This window comes from Nerophis ophidion, linkage group LG10, assembly GCF_033978795.1.
Source record: "Nerophis ophidion isolate RoL-2023_Sa linkage group LG10, RoL_Noph_v1.0, whole genome shotgun sequence".
In the NCBI taxonomy this organism is placed as follows: domain Eukaryota; kingdom Metazoa; phylum Chordata; class Actinopteri; order Syngnathiformes; family Syngnathidae; genus Nerophis; species Nerophis ophidion.
The window spans coordinates 62,068,114-62,081,974 of NC_084620.1; the positions used below are offsets into that span (position 1 = coordinate 62,068,114).

A 13,861-nucleotide genomic window follows, 5' to 3' on the forward strand; every position below is an offset into this window, starting at 1 on the left:
GTTTTCACAAAGATAAAATAAGTCTTATTTTTGCTTCCTTTAACAGTTAAAACAATTTTACATTATTGCAATCAGTTGATAAAACATTTTCCTTTACAATTATAAAAGCTTTTTAAAAAACCTACTACTCTGCTAGCATGTCAGCAGACTGGGGTAGATCCTGCTGAAATCTATGTATTGAATGAAGACACGATCCTTTTGAATCGGAAATATATCGTTTTTGAATCGAGAATCACGTTGAATCGAAAAAAAAATCAATATATAAATGAATCGCGACCCCAAGAATCGATATTGAATCGGACTGTAGTCAGCTGGAGGCGTGTCTTAATGAAATTAAACAATGGATGTCCGCTAACTTTTTGCAACTCAACGCCAAAAAAAACGGAAATGCTGATTATCGGTCCTGCTAGACACCGAACTCTATTTAATAATACAACTTTAATATTTGACAACCAAACAATAAAACAAGGCGACTCGGTAAAGAATCTGGGTATTATCTTCCACCCAACTCTCTCCTTTGAGGCACACATTAAAAGCGTTACTAAAACGGCCTTCTTTCATCTCCGTAATATCGCTAAAATTCGCTCCATTTTGTCCACTAAAGACGCTGAGATCATTATCCATGCGTTTGTTACGTCTTGTCTCGATTACTGTAACATATTATTTTGGGGTGTCCCCATGTCTAGCATTAAAAGATTACAATTGGTACAAAATGCGGCTGCTAGACTTTTGACAAGAACAAGAAAGTTTGATCATATTCAAGAAAGTTTGATCATATTACTCCTGTACTGTATATACCTTTATATACATATATACATACATATATACCTATACTGTATATACCTTTATATACATATATACATACATATATACCTATACTGTATATACCTTCATATACATATATACATACATATATACCTATACTGTATATACCTTTATATACATACATATATACCTATACTGTATATACCTTTATATACATGTATACATACATATATACCTATACTGTATATACCTTTATATACATATATACCTATAATGTATATACCTTTATATACATATATACATACATATATACCTATACTGTATATACCTTTATATACATATATACATACATATATACCTATACTGTATATACCTTTATATACATATATACATACATATATACCTATACTGTATATACCTTTATATACATATATACCTATACTGTATATACCTTTATATACATATATACATACATATATACCTTTATATACATATATACATACATATATACCTATACTGTATATACCTTTATATACATATATACCTATACTGTATATACCTTTATATACATATATACATACATATATACCTATAATGTATATACCTTTATATACATATATACATACATATATACCTATACTGTATATACCTTTATATACATATATACATACATATATACCTATACTGTATATACCTTTATATACATATATACATACATATATACCTATACTGTATATACCTTTATATACATACATATATACCTATACTGTATATACCTTTATATACATACATATATACCTATACTGTATATACCTTTATATACATATATACATACATATATACCTATACTGTATATACCTTTATATACATATATACATACATATATACCTATACTGTATATACCTTTATATACATATATACATACATATATACCTATACTGTATATACCTTTATATACATATATACATACATATATACCTATACTGTATATACCTTTATATACATATATACTCACATATATACCTATACTGGCTCACCTGCACTGGCTTCCTGTGCACTTAAGATGTGACTTTAAGGTTTTACTACTTAGGTATAAAATACTACACGGTCTAGCTCCATCCTATCTTGCAGATTGTATTGTACCATATGTCCCGGCAAGAAATCTGCCTTCAAAGGACTCCGGCTTAGGATGTCGTTGTGGTTTGTGCAGCCCTTTGAGACACTAGTGATTTAGGGCTATATAAATAAACATTGATTGATTGATTGATTCTTCTCTTCTTTGATACTTTACATTAGTTTTGGGTGATACCACAAATTTGGTTATCAATCCGATACCAAGGAATATACATTAAAAAAAAAAAAGGTTTTGTGATGCTAAAAAAATATTGGCGTCATCATAGTAGTATCGACTGGATACACCTGTACTTGGTATCATTACAGTGGATGTCAGGTGTCGATCCACTCATGGCGTTTGTTTACATTGTGATGCATGTTTATACTTTTAAGAAACTTACTTCATTTGTCGCCATGGAGGCGAGGATTAGTGATTTGGAAGTCACTTAAACACTGTGGATGGACGTTAGCCGCTAGCTAGCTTGCCATTTTTAAAGCATTTGAGGGTTATAGCTACACCTTTATCGTGAGTTTTTAAGCCAAAATGTGTCCATTCTCCCTTTTTTTGCCTACACACTGTGTCTGGTTGTAAGTACTCTGTGTGTGCGCGCTGCCGAACATGCTCCTCTGCTCCTAAACCAGCAATGGCATGACATGACATGGTGGGGGAGTGGTGGACTGGTACTTTTTAGAGGCCGTATAGTACCGAATATGATTCATTATTATTGCGGTGCTGATACTGTAAGAGTGTATATCATTCACTGCTAAAAGTGGCCCTCTGAGGGCAACCAGAACTGCAATGTGGCCCTCAATGAAAATGAGTTTGACACCTGTGTCCTAAGGCAGTGGTCATGTGTCCTAGAGCGGTGGTCATGTGTCCTAGGGTAAGTGGTCCTGTGTTCTAGGGTAAGTGGTCCTGTGTACTAGGGCGGTGGTCCTGTGTACTAGGCCGGTGGTCCTGTGTACTAGGGCAGTGGTCATGTGTACTAGGGCAGTGGTCATGTGTACTAGGGCAGTGGTCATGTGTCCTAGGGCAGTGGTCATGTGTCCTAGGGCAGTGGTCATGTGTACTAGGGCAGTGGTCATGTGTACTAGGGCAGTGATCCTGTGTACTAGGGCAGTGGTCATGTGTACTAGGGCAGTGATCCTGTGTACTAGGGCAGTGGTCATGTGTACTAGGGCAGGGGTCCTGTGTACTAGGGCAGTGGTCATGTGTCCTAGGGCAGTGGTCCTGTGTTCTAGGGCAGTGGTCATGTGTCCTAGGGCAGTGGCCCTTTGTACTAGGGCAGTGATCCTGTGTTCTAGGGCAGTGGTCATGTGTCCTAGGGCGGTGGTCCTGTGTTCTAAGGCAGTGGTCATGTGATCTAGGGCAGGGGTCCTGTTGTCTAGGGCAGTGGTCATGTGTCCTAGGGCGGTGGTCCTGTGTCCTACGGCAGCGGTCCTGTGTTCTAGGGCAGTGGTCATATGTCCTAGGGCGGTGGTCCTGTGTACTAGGGCAGTGATCCTGTGTTCTAGGGCAGCGGTCATGTGTACTAGGGCAGTGGTCCTGTGTTCTAGGGCAGTGGTCATGTGTCCTAGGGCGGTGGTCCTGTGTGCTAGGGCAGTGGCCCTGTGTCCTAGGGCAGTGGTCCTGTGTACTAGGGCAGTGGTCCTGTGTATCAGTTGGGGACGTCTCTGCTCAGGATGGCCTCCTGCTTGCTCCACTATGGACTGGACTCTCACTATTATGTTAGATCCACTATGGACTGGACTCTCACTATTATGTTAGATCCACTATGGACTGGACTCTCACTATTATGTTAGAACCAATATGGACTGTACTCTCACTATTATGTTAGATCCACTATGGACTGGACTCTCACTATTATGTTAGCTCCACTATGGACTGGACTCTCACTATTATGTTAGATCCACTATGGACTGGACTCTCACACTATTGTGTTAGATCCACTATGGACTGGACTCTCATTATTATGTTAGATCCACTATGGACTGGACTCTCACTATTATGTTAGATCCACTATGGACTGGACTCTCTCTATTGACTGGACTCTCACTATTATGTCAGATCCACTCGACGTTCATTGCATCCCATCTCCCCTAGAGAGGTTTCTCATAGTCCCACTGGGTTGTGAGTTTTTCCTTGCCCTTTTGTGGGCTCTGAACTGCGGATGTCGTTGTGGCTTGTGCAGCCCTTTGAGACACTTGTGACTTAGGGCTATATAAATAAACATTGATTGATAACCTAACCACTAACCAAATAACTCTTAGTTAAGTGTTAGTTACAAAGAATATGTTCAGCATACTAAAGTGTTGCTAAATGATTAGAGATGTCCGATAATGGCTTTTTTGTTGATATTGTCCAACTCTTAATAACGGTGTGGAGAGACGGAGCTGACGAGCCGACAGCGGGATAGGACAGACGGCGGTCCTACTTGAGATGGCGGCCAGGTGGCGGGGTGTGCAGCGGAGAGGAGAGGAGAGGCGGGGCGCACTCGGAGCGACGCTGCAGCCAGCCGAGTCAGGTGCGTAAGCGACACACCTGCTCTCAATCCTTATATCTTCTGCTGCAGTATAAAAGGGGAAAAGGAGGAACAATCGCGGCAGAAGTAAGCGGGGAAACCACGGCGAACGACGACAACGCACACGACGACAACAACCCAGATCAAGATGAGCCCCGCGGCAGACGCAGCCCCTGGCCACTGAAAGGTGTGCCGAGCAGGAAGTGGCGCGACCGACTGGCAAGAAGATGACATGTTTATTGAAATAATAAACCCGAGTCAAACCTGTAACGATGTGTCCTGTATCGATCGGCACTGCAACCCACACGAGGACGGCTGGAGACCCGTCACAAGCTGATTCCGATATCAACCGATAGCGATATATACAGTGGTGCAATGAACACATTATTGTGCCTCATTTAGTTGTGATGCCCGCTGGATGCATTAAACTATCTAACAAGGTTTTACTACATAAATCAACTCAAGTTATGGAAACAAAATGCCAACATGGCACTGCCATATTTATTATTGAAGTCACTAAGTGCATTATTTCTTTTAACATGCCTCAAAACAGCAGCTTGGAATTTGGGACATGCTCTCCCTGAGAGAGCATGAGGAGGGTGAGGTAGGCGGGGGTTGAGGTGTGTGTGTGTGGGGGGGGGGGGGGGGTGTATAATAGATAGATAATAGATAGATAGATAGTACTTTATTGATTCCTTCTGGAGAGTTCCCTCGGGAAAATTGAAAAAGTAGGGAGTAACAGGGGGTGTATATTGTAGCGTCCCAGAAGAGTTAGTGCTGCAAGGGGTTCTGGGCATTTGTTCTGTTGTGTTTATGTTGTGGTATGGTGTGGATGTTCCCCCAAAATGTGTTTGTCATTCTTGTTTGGTGTGGGTTCACAGTGTGGCGCATATTTGTAACAGTGTTAAAGTTGTTTATACGGCCACCCTCAGTGTAACCTGTGTGGCTGTTGACCAAGTATGCCTTGCATTCACTTGTGTGTGTGAAAAGGCGTAGATATTACGTGACTGGGTCGGCACGCAAGGGCAGTGCCTTTAAGGTGTATTGGTACTCTGCACTCCTCCCTACGTCCGTGTACACTTTAAGGTGTATCGGTACTCTGCACTCCTCCCTACGTCCGTGTACACTTTAAGGTGTATCTGTACTCTGCACTCCTCCCTACGTCCGTGTACACTTTAAGGTGTGTCGGTACTCTGCACTCCTCCCTACGCCCGTGTACACTTTAAGGTGTGTCGGTACTCTGCACTCCTCCCTACGTCCGTGTACACTTTAAGGTGTGTCGGTACTCTGCACTCCTCCCTACGCCCGTGTACACTTTAAGGTGTGTCGGTACTCTGCACTCCTCCCTACGCCCGTGTACACTTTAAGGTGTGTCGGTACTCTGCACTCCTCCCTACGTCCGTGTACACTTTAAGGTGTATCGGTACTCTGCACTCCTCCCTACGTCCGTGTACACTTTAAGGTGTATCGGTACTCTGCACTCCTCCCTACGCCCGTGTACACTTTAAGGTGTATCGGTACTCTGCACTCCTCCCTACGTCCGTGTACACTTTAAGGTGTATCGGTACTCTGCACTCCTCCCTACGTCCGTGTACACTTTAAGGTGTATCGGTACTCTGCACTCCTCCCTACGCCCGTGTACACTTTAAGGTGTATCGGTACTCTGCACTCCTCCCTACGCCCGTGTACACTTTAAGGTGTATCGGTACTCTGCACTCCTCCCTACGTCCGTGTACACTTTAAGGTGTATCGGTACTCTGCACTCCTCCCTACGTCCGTGTACACTTTAAGGTGTATCGGTACTCTGCACTCCTCCCTACGTCCGTGTACACTTTAAGGTGTATCGGTACTCTGCACTCCTCCCTACGTCCGTGTACACTTTAAGGTGTATCGGTACTCTGCACTCCTCCCTACGTCCGTGTACACTTTAAGGTGTATCGGTACTCTGCACTCCTCCCTACGTCCGTGTACACTTTAAGGTGTATCGGTACTCTGCACTCCTCCCTACGTCCGTGTACACTTTAAGGTGTATCGGTACTCTGCACTCCTCCCTACGTCCGTGTACACTCTAAGGTGTATCGGTACTCTGCACTCCTCCCTACGTCCGTGTACACTTTAAGGTGTATCGGTACTCTGCACTCCTCCCTACGTCCGTGTACACTTTAAGGTGTATCGGTACTCTGCACTCCTCCCTACGTCCGTGTACACTTTAAGGTGTATCGGTACTCTGCACTCCTCCCTACGTCCGTGTACACTCTAAGGTGTGTCGGTACTCTGCACTCCTCCCTACGTCCGTCTACACTTTAAGGTGTGTCGGTACTCTGCACTCCTCCCTACGCCCGTGTACACTTTAAGGTGTGTCGGTACTCTGCACTCCTCCCTACGTCCGTGTACACTTTAAGGTGTATCGGTACTCTGCACTCCTCCCTACGCCCGTGTACACTTTAAGGTGTATCGGTACTCTGCACTCCTCCCTACGCCCGTGTACACTTTAAGGTGTATCGGTACTCTGCACTCCTCCCTACGCTCGTGTACACTTTAAGGTGTATCGGTACTCTGCACTCCTCCCTACGCCCGTGTACACTTTAAGGTGTATCGGTACTCTGCACTCCTCCCTACGCCCGTGTACACTTTAAGGTGTATCGGTACTCTGCACTCCTCCCTACGCCCGTGTACACTTTAAGGTGTATCGGTACTCTGCACTCCTCCCTACGCCCGTGTACACTTTAAGGTGTGTCGGTACTCTGCACTCCTCCCTACGCCCGTGTACACTTTAAGGTGTGTCGGTACTCTGCACTCCTCCCTACGCCCGTGTACACTTTAAGGTGTGTCGGTACTCTGCACTCCTCCCTACGCCCGTGTACACTTTAAGGTGTGTCGGTACTCTGCACTCCTCCCTACGCCCGTGTACACTTTAAGGTGTGTCGGTACTCTGCACTCCTCCCTACGTCCGTGTACACTTTAAGGTGTGTCGGTACTCTGCACTCCTCCCTACGTCCGTGTACACTTTAAGGTGTGTCGGTACTCTGCACTCCTCCCTACGTCCGTGTACACTTTAAGGTGTGTCGGTACTCTGCACTCCTCCCTACGCCCGTGTACACTTTAAGGTGTATCGGTACTCTGCACTCCTCCCTACGCCCGTGTACACTTTAAGGTGTATCGGTACTCTGCACTCCTCCCTACGCCCGTGTACACTTTAAGGTGTATCTGTACTCTGCACTCCTCCCTAAGCCCGTGTACACTTTAAGGTGTATCGGTACTCTGCACTCCTCCCTAAGCCCGTGTACACTTTAAGGTGTATCGGTACTCTGCACTCCTCCCTAAGCCGTGTACACTTTAAGGTGTATCGGTACTCTGCACTCCTCCCTACGTCCGTGTACACTTTAAGGTGTGTCGGTACTCTGCACTCCTCCCTACGTCCGTGTACACTTTAAGGTGTGTCGGTACTCTGAACTCCTCCCTACGTCCGTGTACACTTTAAGGTGTGTCGGTACTCTGCACTCCTCCCTACGTCCGTGTACACTTTAAGGTGTGTCGGTACTCTGCACTCCTCCCTACGTCCGTGTACACTTTAAGGTGTATCGGTACTCTGCACTCCTCCCTACGTCCGTGTACACTTTAAGGTGTATCGGTACTCTGCACTCCTCCCTACGTCCGTCTACACTTTAAGGTGTGTCGGTACTCTGCACTCCTCCCTACGTCCGTGTACACTTTAAGGTGTGTCGGTACTCTGCACTCCTCCCTACGTCCGTGTACACTTTAAGGTGTGTCGGTACTCTGCACTCCTCCCTACGTCCGTGTACACTTTAAGGTGTATCGGTACTCTGCACTCCTCCCTACGTCCGTGTACACTTTAAGGTGTATCGGTACTCTGCACTCCTCCCTACGTCCGTGTACACTTTAAGGTGTATCGGTACTCTGCACTCCTCCCTACGTCCGTCTACACTTTAAGGTGTATCGGTACTCTGCACTCCTCCCTACGCCCGTGTACACTTTAAGGTGTATCGGTACTCTGCACTCCTCCCTACGCCCGTGTACACTTTAAGGTGTATCGGTACTCTGCACTCCTCCCTACGCCCGTGTACACTTTAAGGTGTATCGGTACTCTGCACTCCTCCCTACGCCCGTGTACACTTTAAGGTGTATCGGTACTCTGCAGTCCTCCCTACGTATCGGTACTCTGCACTCCTCCCTACGTCCGTGTACACTTTAAGGTGTGTCGGTACTCTGCACTCCTCCCTACGCCCGTGTACACTTTAAGGTGTGTCGGTACTCTGCACTCCTCCCTACGTCCGTGTACACTTTAAGGTGTGTTGGTACTCTGCACTCCTCCCTACGTCCGTGTACACTTTAAGGTGTGTCGGTACTCTGCACTCCTCCCTACGCCCGTGTACACTTTAAGGTGTATCGGTACTCTGCACTCCTCCCTACGCCCGTGTACACTTTAAGGTGTGTCGGTACTCTGCACTCCTCCCTACGCCCGTGTACACTTTAAGGTGTGTCGGTACTCTGCACTCCTCCCTACGTCCGTGTACACTTTAAGGTGTGTCGGTACTCTGCACTCCTCCCTACGTCCGTGTACACTTTAAGGTGTGTCGGTACTCTGCACTCCTCCCTACGCCCGTGTACACTTTAAGGTGTGTCGGTACTCTGCACTCCTCCCTACGCCCGTGTACACTTTAAGGTGTGTCGGTACTCTGCACTCCTCCCTACGCCCGTGTACACTTTAAGGTGTGTCGGTACTCTGCACTCCTCCCTACGTCCGTGTACACTTTAAGGTGTGTCGGTACTCTGCACTCCTCCCTACGTCCGTGTACACTTTAAGGTGTGTCGGTACTCTGCACTCCTCCCTACGTCCGTGTACACTTTAAGGTGTGTCGGTACTCTGCACTCCTCCCTACGCCCGTGTACACTTTAAGGTGTGTCGGTACTCTGCACTCCTCCCTACGTCCGTGTACACTTTAAGGTGTGTCGGTACTCTGCACTCCTCCCTACGTCCGTGTACACTTTAAGGTGTGTCGGTACTCTGCACTCCTCCCTACGTCCGTGTACACTTTAAGGTGTGTCGGTACTCTGCACTCCTCCCTACGTCCGTGTACACTTTAAGGTGTGTCGGTACTCTGCACTCCTCCCTACGTCCGTGTACACTTTAAGGTGTATCGGTACTCTGCACTCCTCCCTACGTCCGTGTACACTTTAAGGTGTATCGGTACTCTGCACTCCTCCCTACGTCCGTGTACACTTTAAGGTGTATCGGTACTCTGCACTCCTCCCTACGTCCGTGTACACTTTAAGGTGTATCGGTACTCTGCACTCCTCCCTACGTCCGTGTACACTTTAAGGTGTATCGGTACTCTGCACTCCTCCCTACGCCCGTGTACACTTTAAGGTGTATCGGTACTCTGCACTCCTCCCTACGCCCGTGTACACTTTAAGGTGTATCGGTACTCTGCACTCCTCCCTACGTCCGTGTACACTTTAAGGTGTATCGGTACTCTGCACTCCTCCCTACGTCCGTGTACACTTTAAGGTGTATCGGTACTCTGCACTCCTCACTACGTCCGTGTACACTTTAAGGTGTATCGGTACTCTGCACTCCTCCCTACGTCCGTGTACACTTTAAGGTGTATCGGTACTCTGCACTCCTCCCTAAGCCCGTGTACACTTTAAGGTGTATCGGTACTCTGCACTCCTCCCTAAGCCCGTGTACACTTTAAGGTGTATCGGTACTCTGCACTCCTCCCTAAGCCCGTGTACACTTTAAGGTGTATCGGTACTCTGCACTCCTCCCTACGTCCGTGTACACTTTAAGGTGTGTCGGTACTCTGCACTCCTCCCTACGTCCGTGTACACTTTAAGGTGTGTCGGTACTCTGAACTCCTCCCTACGTCCGTGTACACTTTAAGGTGTGTCGGTACTCTGCACTCCTCCCTACGTCCGTGTACACTTTAAGGTGTGTCGGTACTCTGCACTCCTCCCTACGTCCGTGTACACTTTAAGGTGTATCGGTACTCTGCACTCCTCCCTACGTCCGTGTACACTTTAAGGTGTATCGGTACTCTGCACTCCTCCCTACGTCCGTCTACACTTTAAGGTGTGTCGGTACTCTGCACTCCTCCCTACGTCCGTGTACACTTTAAGGTGTGTCGGTACTCTGCACTCCTCCCTACGTCCGTGTACACTTTAAGGTGTGTCGGTACTCTGCACTCCTCCCTACGTCCGTGTACACTTTAAGGTGTATCGGTACTCTGCACTCCTCCCTACGTCCGTGTACACTTTAAGGTGTATTGGTACTCTGCACTCCTCCCTACGTCCGTGTACACTTTAAGGTGTATCGGTACTCTGCACTCCTCCCTACGTCCGTCTACACTTTAAGGTGTATCGGTACTCTGCACTCCTCCCTACGCCCGTGTACACTTTAAGGTGTATCGGTACTCTGCACTCCTCCCTACGCCCGTGTACACTTTAAGGTGTATCGGTACTCTGCACTCCTCCCTACGCCCGTGTACACTTTAAGGTGTATCGGTACTCTGCACTCCTCCCTACGCCCGTGTACACTTTAAGGTGTATCGGTACTCTGCAGTCCTCCCTACGTATCGGTACTCTGCACTCCTCCCTACGTCCGTGTACACTTTAAGGTGTGTCGGTACTCTGCACTCCTCCCTACGCCCGTGTACACTTTAAGGTGTGTCGGTACTCTGCACTCCTCCCTACGTCCGTGTACACTTTAAGGTGTGTTGGTACTCTGCACTCCTCCCTACGTCCGTGTACACTTTAAGGTGTGTCGGTACTCTGCACTCCTCCCTACGCCCGTGTACACTTTAAGGTGTATCGGTACTCTGCACTCCTCCCTACGCCCGTGTACACTTTAAGGTGTGTCGGTACTCTGCACTCCTCCCTACGCCCGTGTACACTTTAAGGTGTGTCGGTACTCTGCACTCCTCCCTACGTCCGTGTACACTTTAAGGTGTGTCGGTACTCTGCACTCCTCCCTACGTCCGTGTACACTTTAAGGTGTGTCGGTACTCTGCACTCCTCCCTACGCCCGTGTACACTTTAAGGTGTGTCGGTACTCTGCACTCCTCCCTACGCCCGTGTACACTTTAAGGTGTGTCGGTACTCTGCACTCCTCCCTACGCCCGTGTACACTTTAAGGTGTGTCGGTACTCTGCACTCCTCCCTACGTCCGTGTACACTTTAAGGTGTGTCGGTACTCTGCACTCCTCCCTACGTCCGTGTACACTTTAAGGTGTGTCGGTACTCTGCACTCCTCCCTACGTCCGTGTACACTTTAAGGTGTGTCGGTACTCTGCACTCCTCCCTACGCCCGTGTACACTTTAAGGTGTGTCGGTACTCTGCACTCCTCCCTACGTCCGTGTACACTTTAAGGTGTGTCGGTACTCTGCACTCCTCCCTACGTCCGTGTACACTTTAAGGTGTGTCGGTACTCTGCACTCCTCCCTACGTCCGTGTACACTTTAAGGTGTGTCGGTACTCTGCACTCCTCCCTACGTCCGTGTACACTTTAAGGTGTGTCGGTACTCTGCACTCCTCCCTACGTCCGTGTACACTTTAAGGTGTATCGGTACTCTGCACTCCTCCCTACGTCCGTGTACACTTTAAGGTGTATCGGTACTCTGCACTCCTCCCTACGTCCGTGTACACTTTAAGGTGTATCGGTACTCTGCACTCCTCCCTACGTCCGTGTACACTTTAAGGTGTATCGGTACTCTGCACTCCTCCCTACGTCCGTGTACACTTTAAGGTGTATCGGTACTCTGCACTCCTCCCTACGCCCGTGTACACTTTAAGGTGTATCGGTACTCTGCACTCCTCCCTACGCCCGTGTACACTTTAAGGTGTATCGGTACTCTGCACTCCTCCCTACGTCCGTGTACACTTTAAGGTGTATCGGTACTCTGCACTCCTCCCTACGTCCGTGTACACTTTAAGGTGTATCGGTACTCTGCACTCCTCACTACGTCCGTGTACACTTTAAGGTGTATCGGTACTCTGCACTCCTCCCTACGTCCGTGTACACTTTAAGGTGTATCGGTACTCTGCACTCCTCCCTACGTCCGTGTACACGGCGGCGTTTTAAAAAGTCATACATTTTACTTTTTGAAACTGATACCGATAATTTCTGATATTACATTTTAAAACATCGGCAGTTCGATATTATCGGACATCCCTACAAATGATTTCATGTTTCTCTGCGGCCCGGTATCAAATGCGTCACGAAGCGGTGGTTGGGGAGCACTGTTCTCGGGTTTTGTGAGGGTCTGAGGGGGTAAAAGCAACCTTTCTGTTTGCCTCCCAGCTTGTTGGTCATTGGGTCCGTTATCACCTTTGACCTGGTCACAGCCAACAGTTTTTTCTCCCCATAGCCTTGAGGTTCTCATGAAGACAACAGCAAAGAGATTTTTTTTGCGACATTAGCGCTAAGCAGCGGCAATCATCAGAACGCGGCGGCGGCGCCCGTGTGACTTTCCCCAGACAAAGTCCTGCTCTGTTCCCCAAAGCCTCAAACAACATTGCCTGGGCTCCCGAAGCGCCAAGGACGGCTGCGTCTCGATGTCTCCGCCGCCTGGCTCTGTTCACACAACAAGAAACATCTAAGCTCCACACGCCAGCCCTTCTCCTTACATTGAGTCCTTTCCGGAAGAGTCTCTGTCCCATGACGTTGGCCAGCATCCGGATCAGCGCCGCCCCCTGCAGGCGGCACAAACGGCAGCGCGTTCAAAGTGTCCGCATCGGGCAAATGACGGCGGGGAATACTTGCTTTCTTGTAAGCGATCCAGTCGAAGACGCGGTCGATGTCGGCGGCCTGCTGCACCTCCTGCGAGATGGGGTGGGAGGAGCCAAGGCCGTCCAGGAGCATGACCTCGTGGAGGACGTCAGTCAGGAAGCGTTGCTTCTCCTGCCAACGCAAACATCTTTTCATTGAGCGTTAGTGCGACCAACGCCGGCTAACTAACACTTAAAGGGACACTATCATTTCGCAATGCATTGTGGGTGCCGGGTAGCCATTTTTGCTGGAAATAAGGTTTGTTTAGGCCTCGGGGGTCAAACTCAAGGCCTGGGGGTCAAACGTGGACACTTTGGCCCTCAAAAGCCCGGAAATAATATGTGTCTGTCATGATCCGTGTTCCAGATCATGTTTTTGTATTTTCTGTTAGTTTTGGACTCCTTTAGTTCCTGTTTGTGACACCTGAGTTTGGTTTGGTGGCCATGGTGTTAGAATAATTATGGATATATTGTCACACTAACTTTAATATGCTTAAAGTCCGTTCCTTTAGTTACCAGATACTGTGCTCAAGTTAGACTTTTTCTAACCTTTGCAAGGACAAAACTTCTTGTGTGAAATGTTTTCTTTGTTTTAGCCCGCTAACAGACAACGATTTCAAGGACCTCAACGAAGATAAGATGACAACACGCAGACGAAGCGGGGACAAGGCGA

The 13,861-nt window shown here is 47.6% G+C and overlaps 1 protein-coding gene across 1 annotated transcript in view; it reads right to left on the bottom strand.

Moving 5' to 3' along the window:
- The window catches only part of LOC133561128 (thyrotropin-releasing hormone-degrading ectoenzyme-like), a 141,286-nt gene that overhangs the window by 39,185 nt on the left and 88,240 nt on the right, over positions 1 to 13,861 (bottom strand). Inside the window, exons 7-8 of the mRNA XM_061914378.1 lie at positions 13,184 to 13,321; positions 13,048 to 13,113 (exon numbers count right to left, since the gene is read on the bottom strand). Of these exons, the coding sequence (XP_061770362.1) occupies positions 13,048 to 13,113; positions 13,184 to 13,321 (204 nt within the window). The remainder of the gene's footprint in view (positions 1 to 13,047; positions 13,114 to 13,183; positions 13,322 to 13,861) is intronic.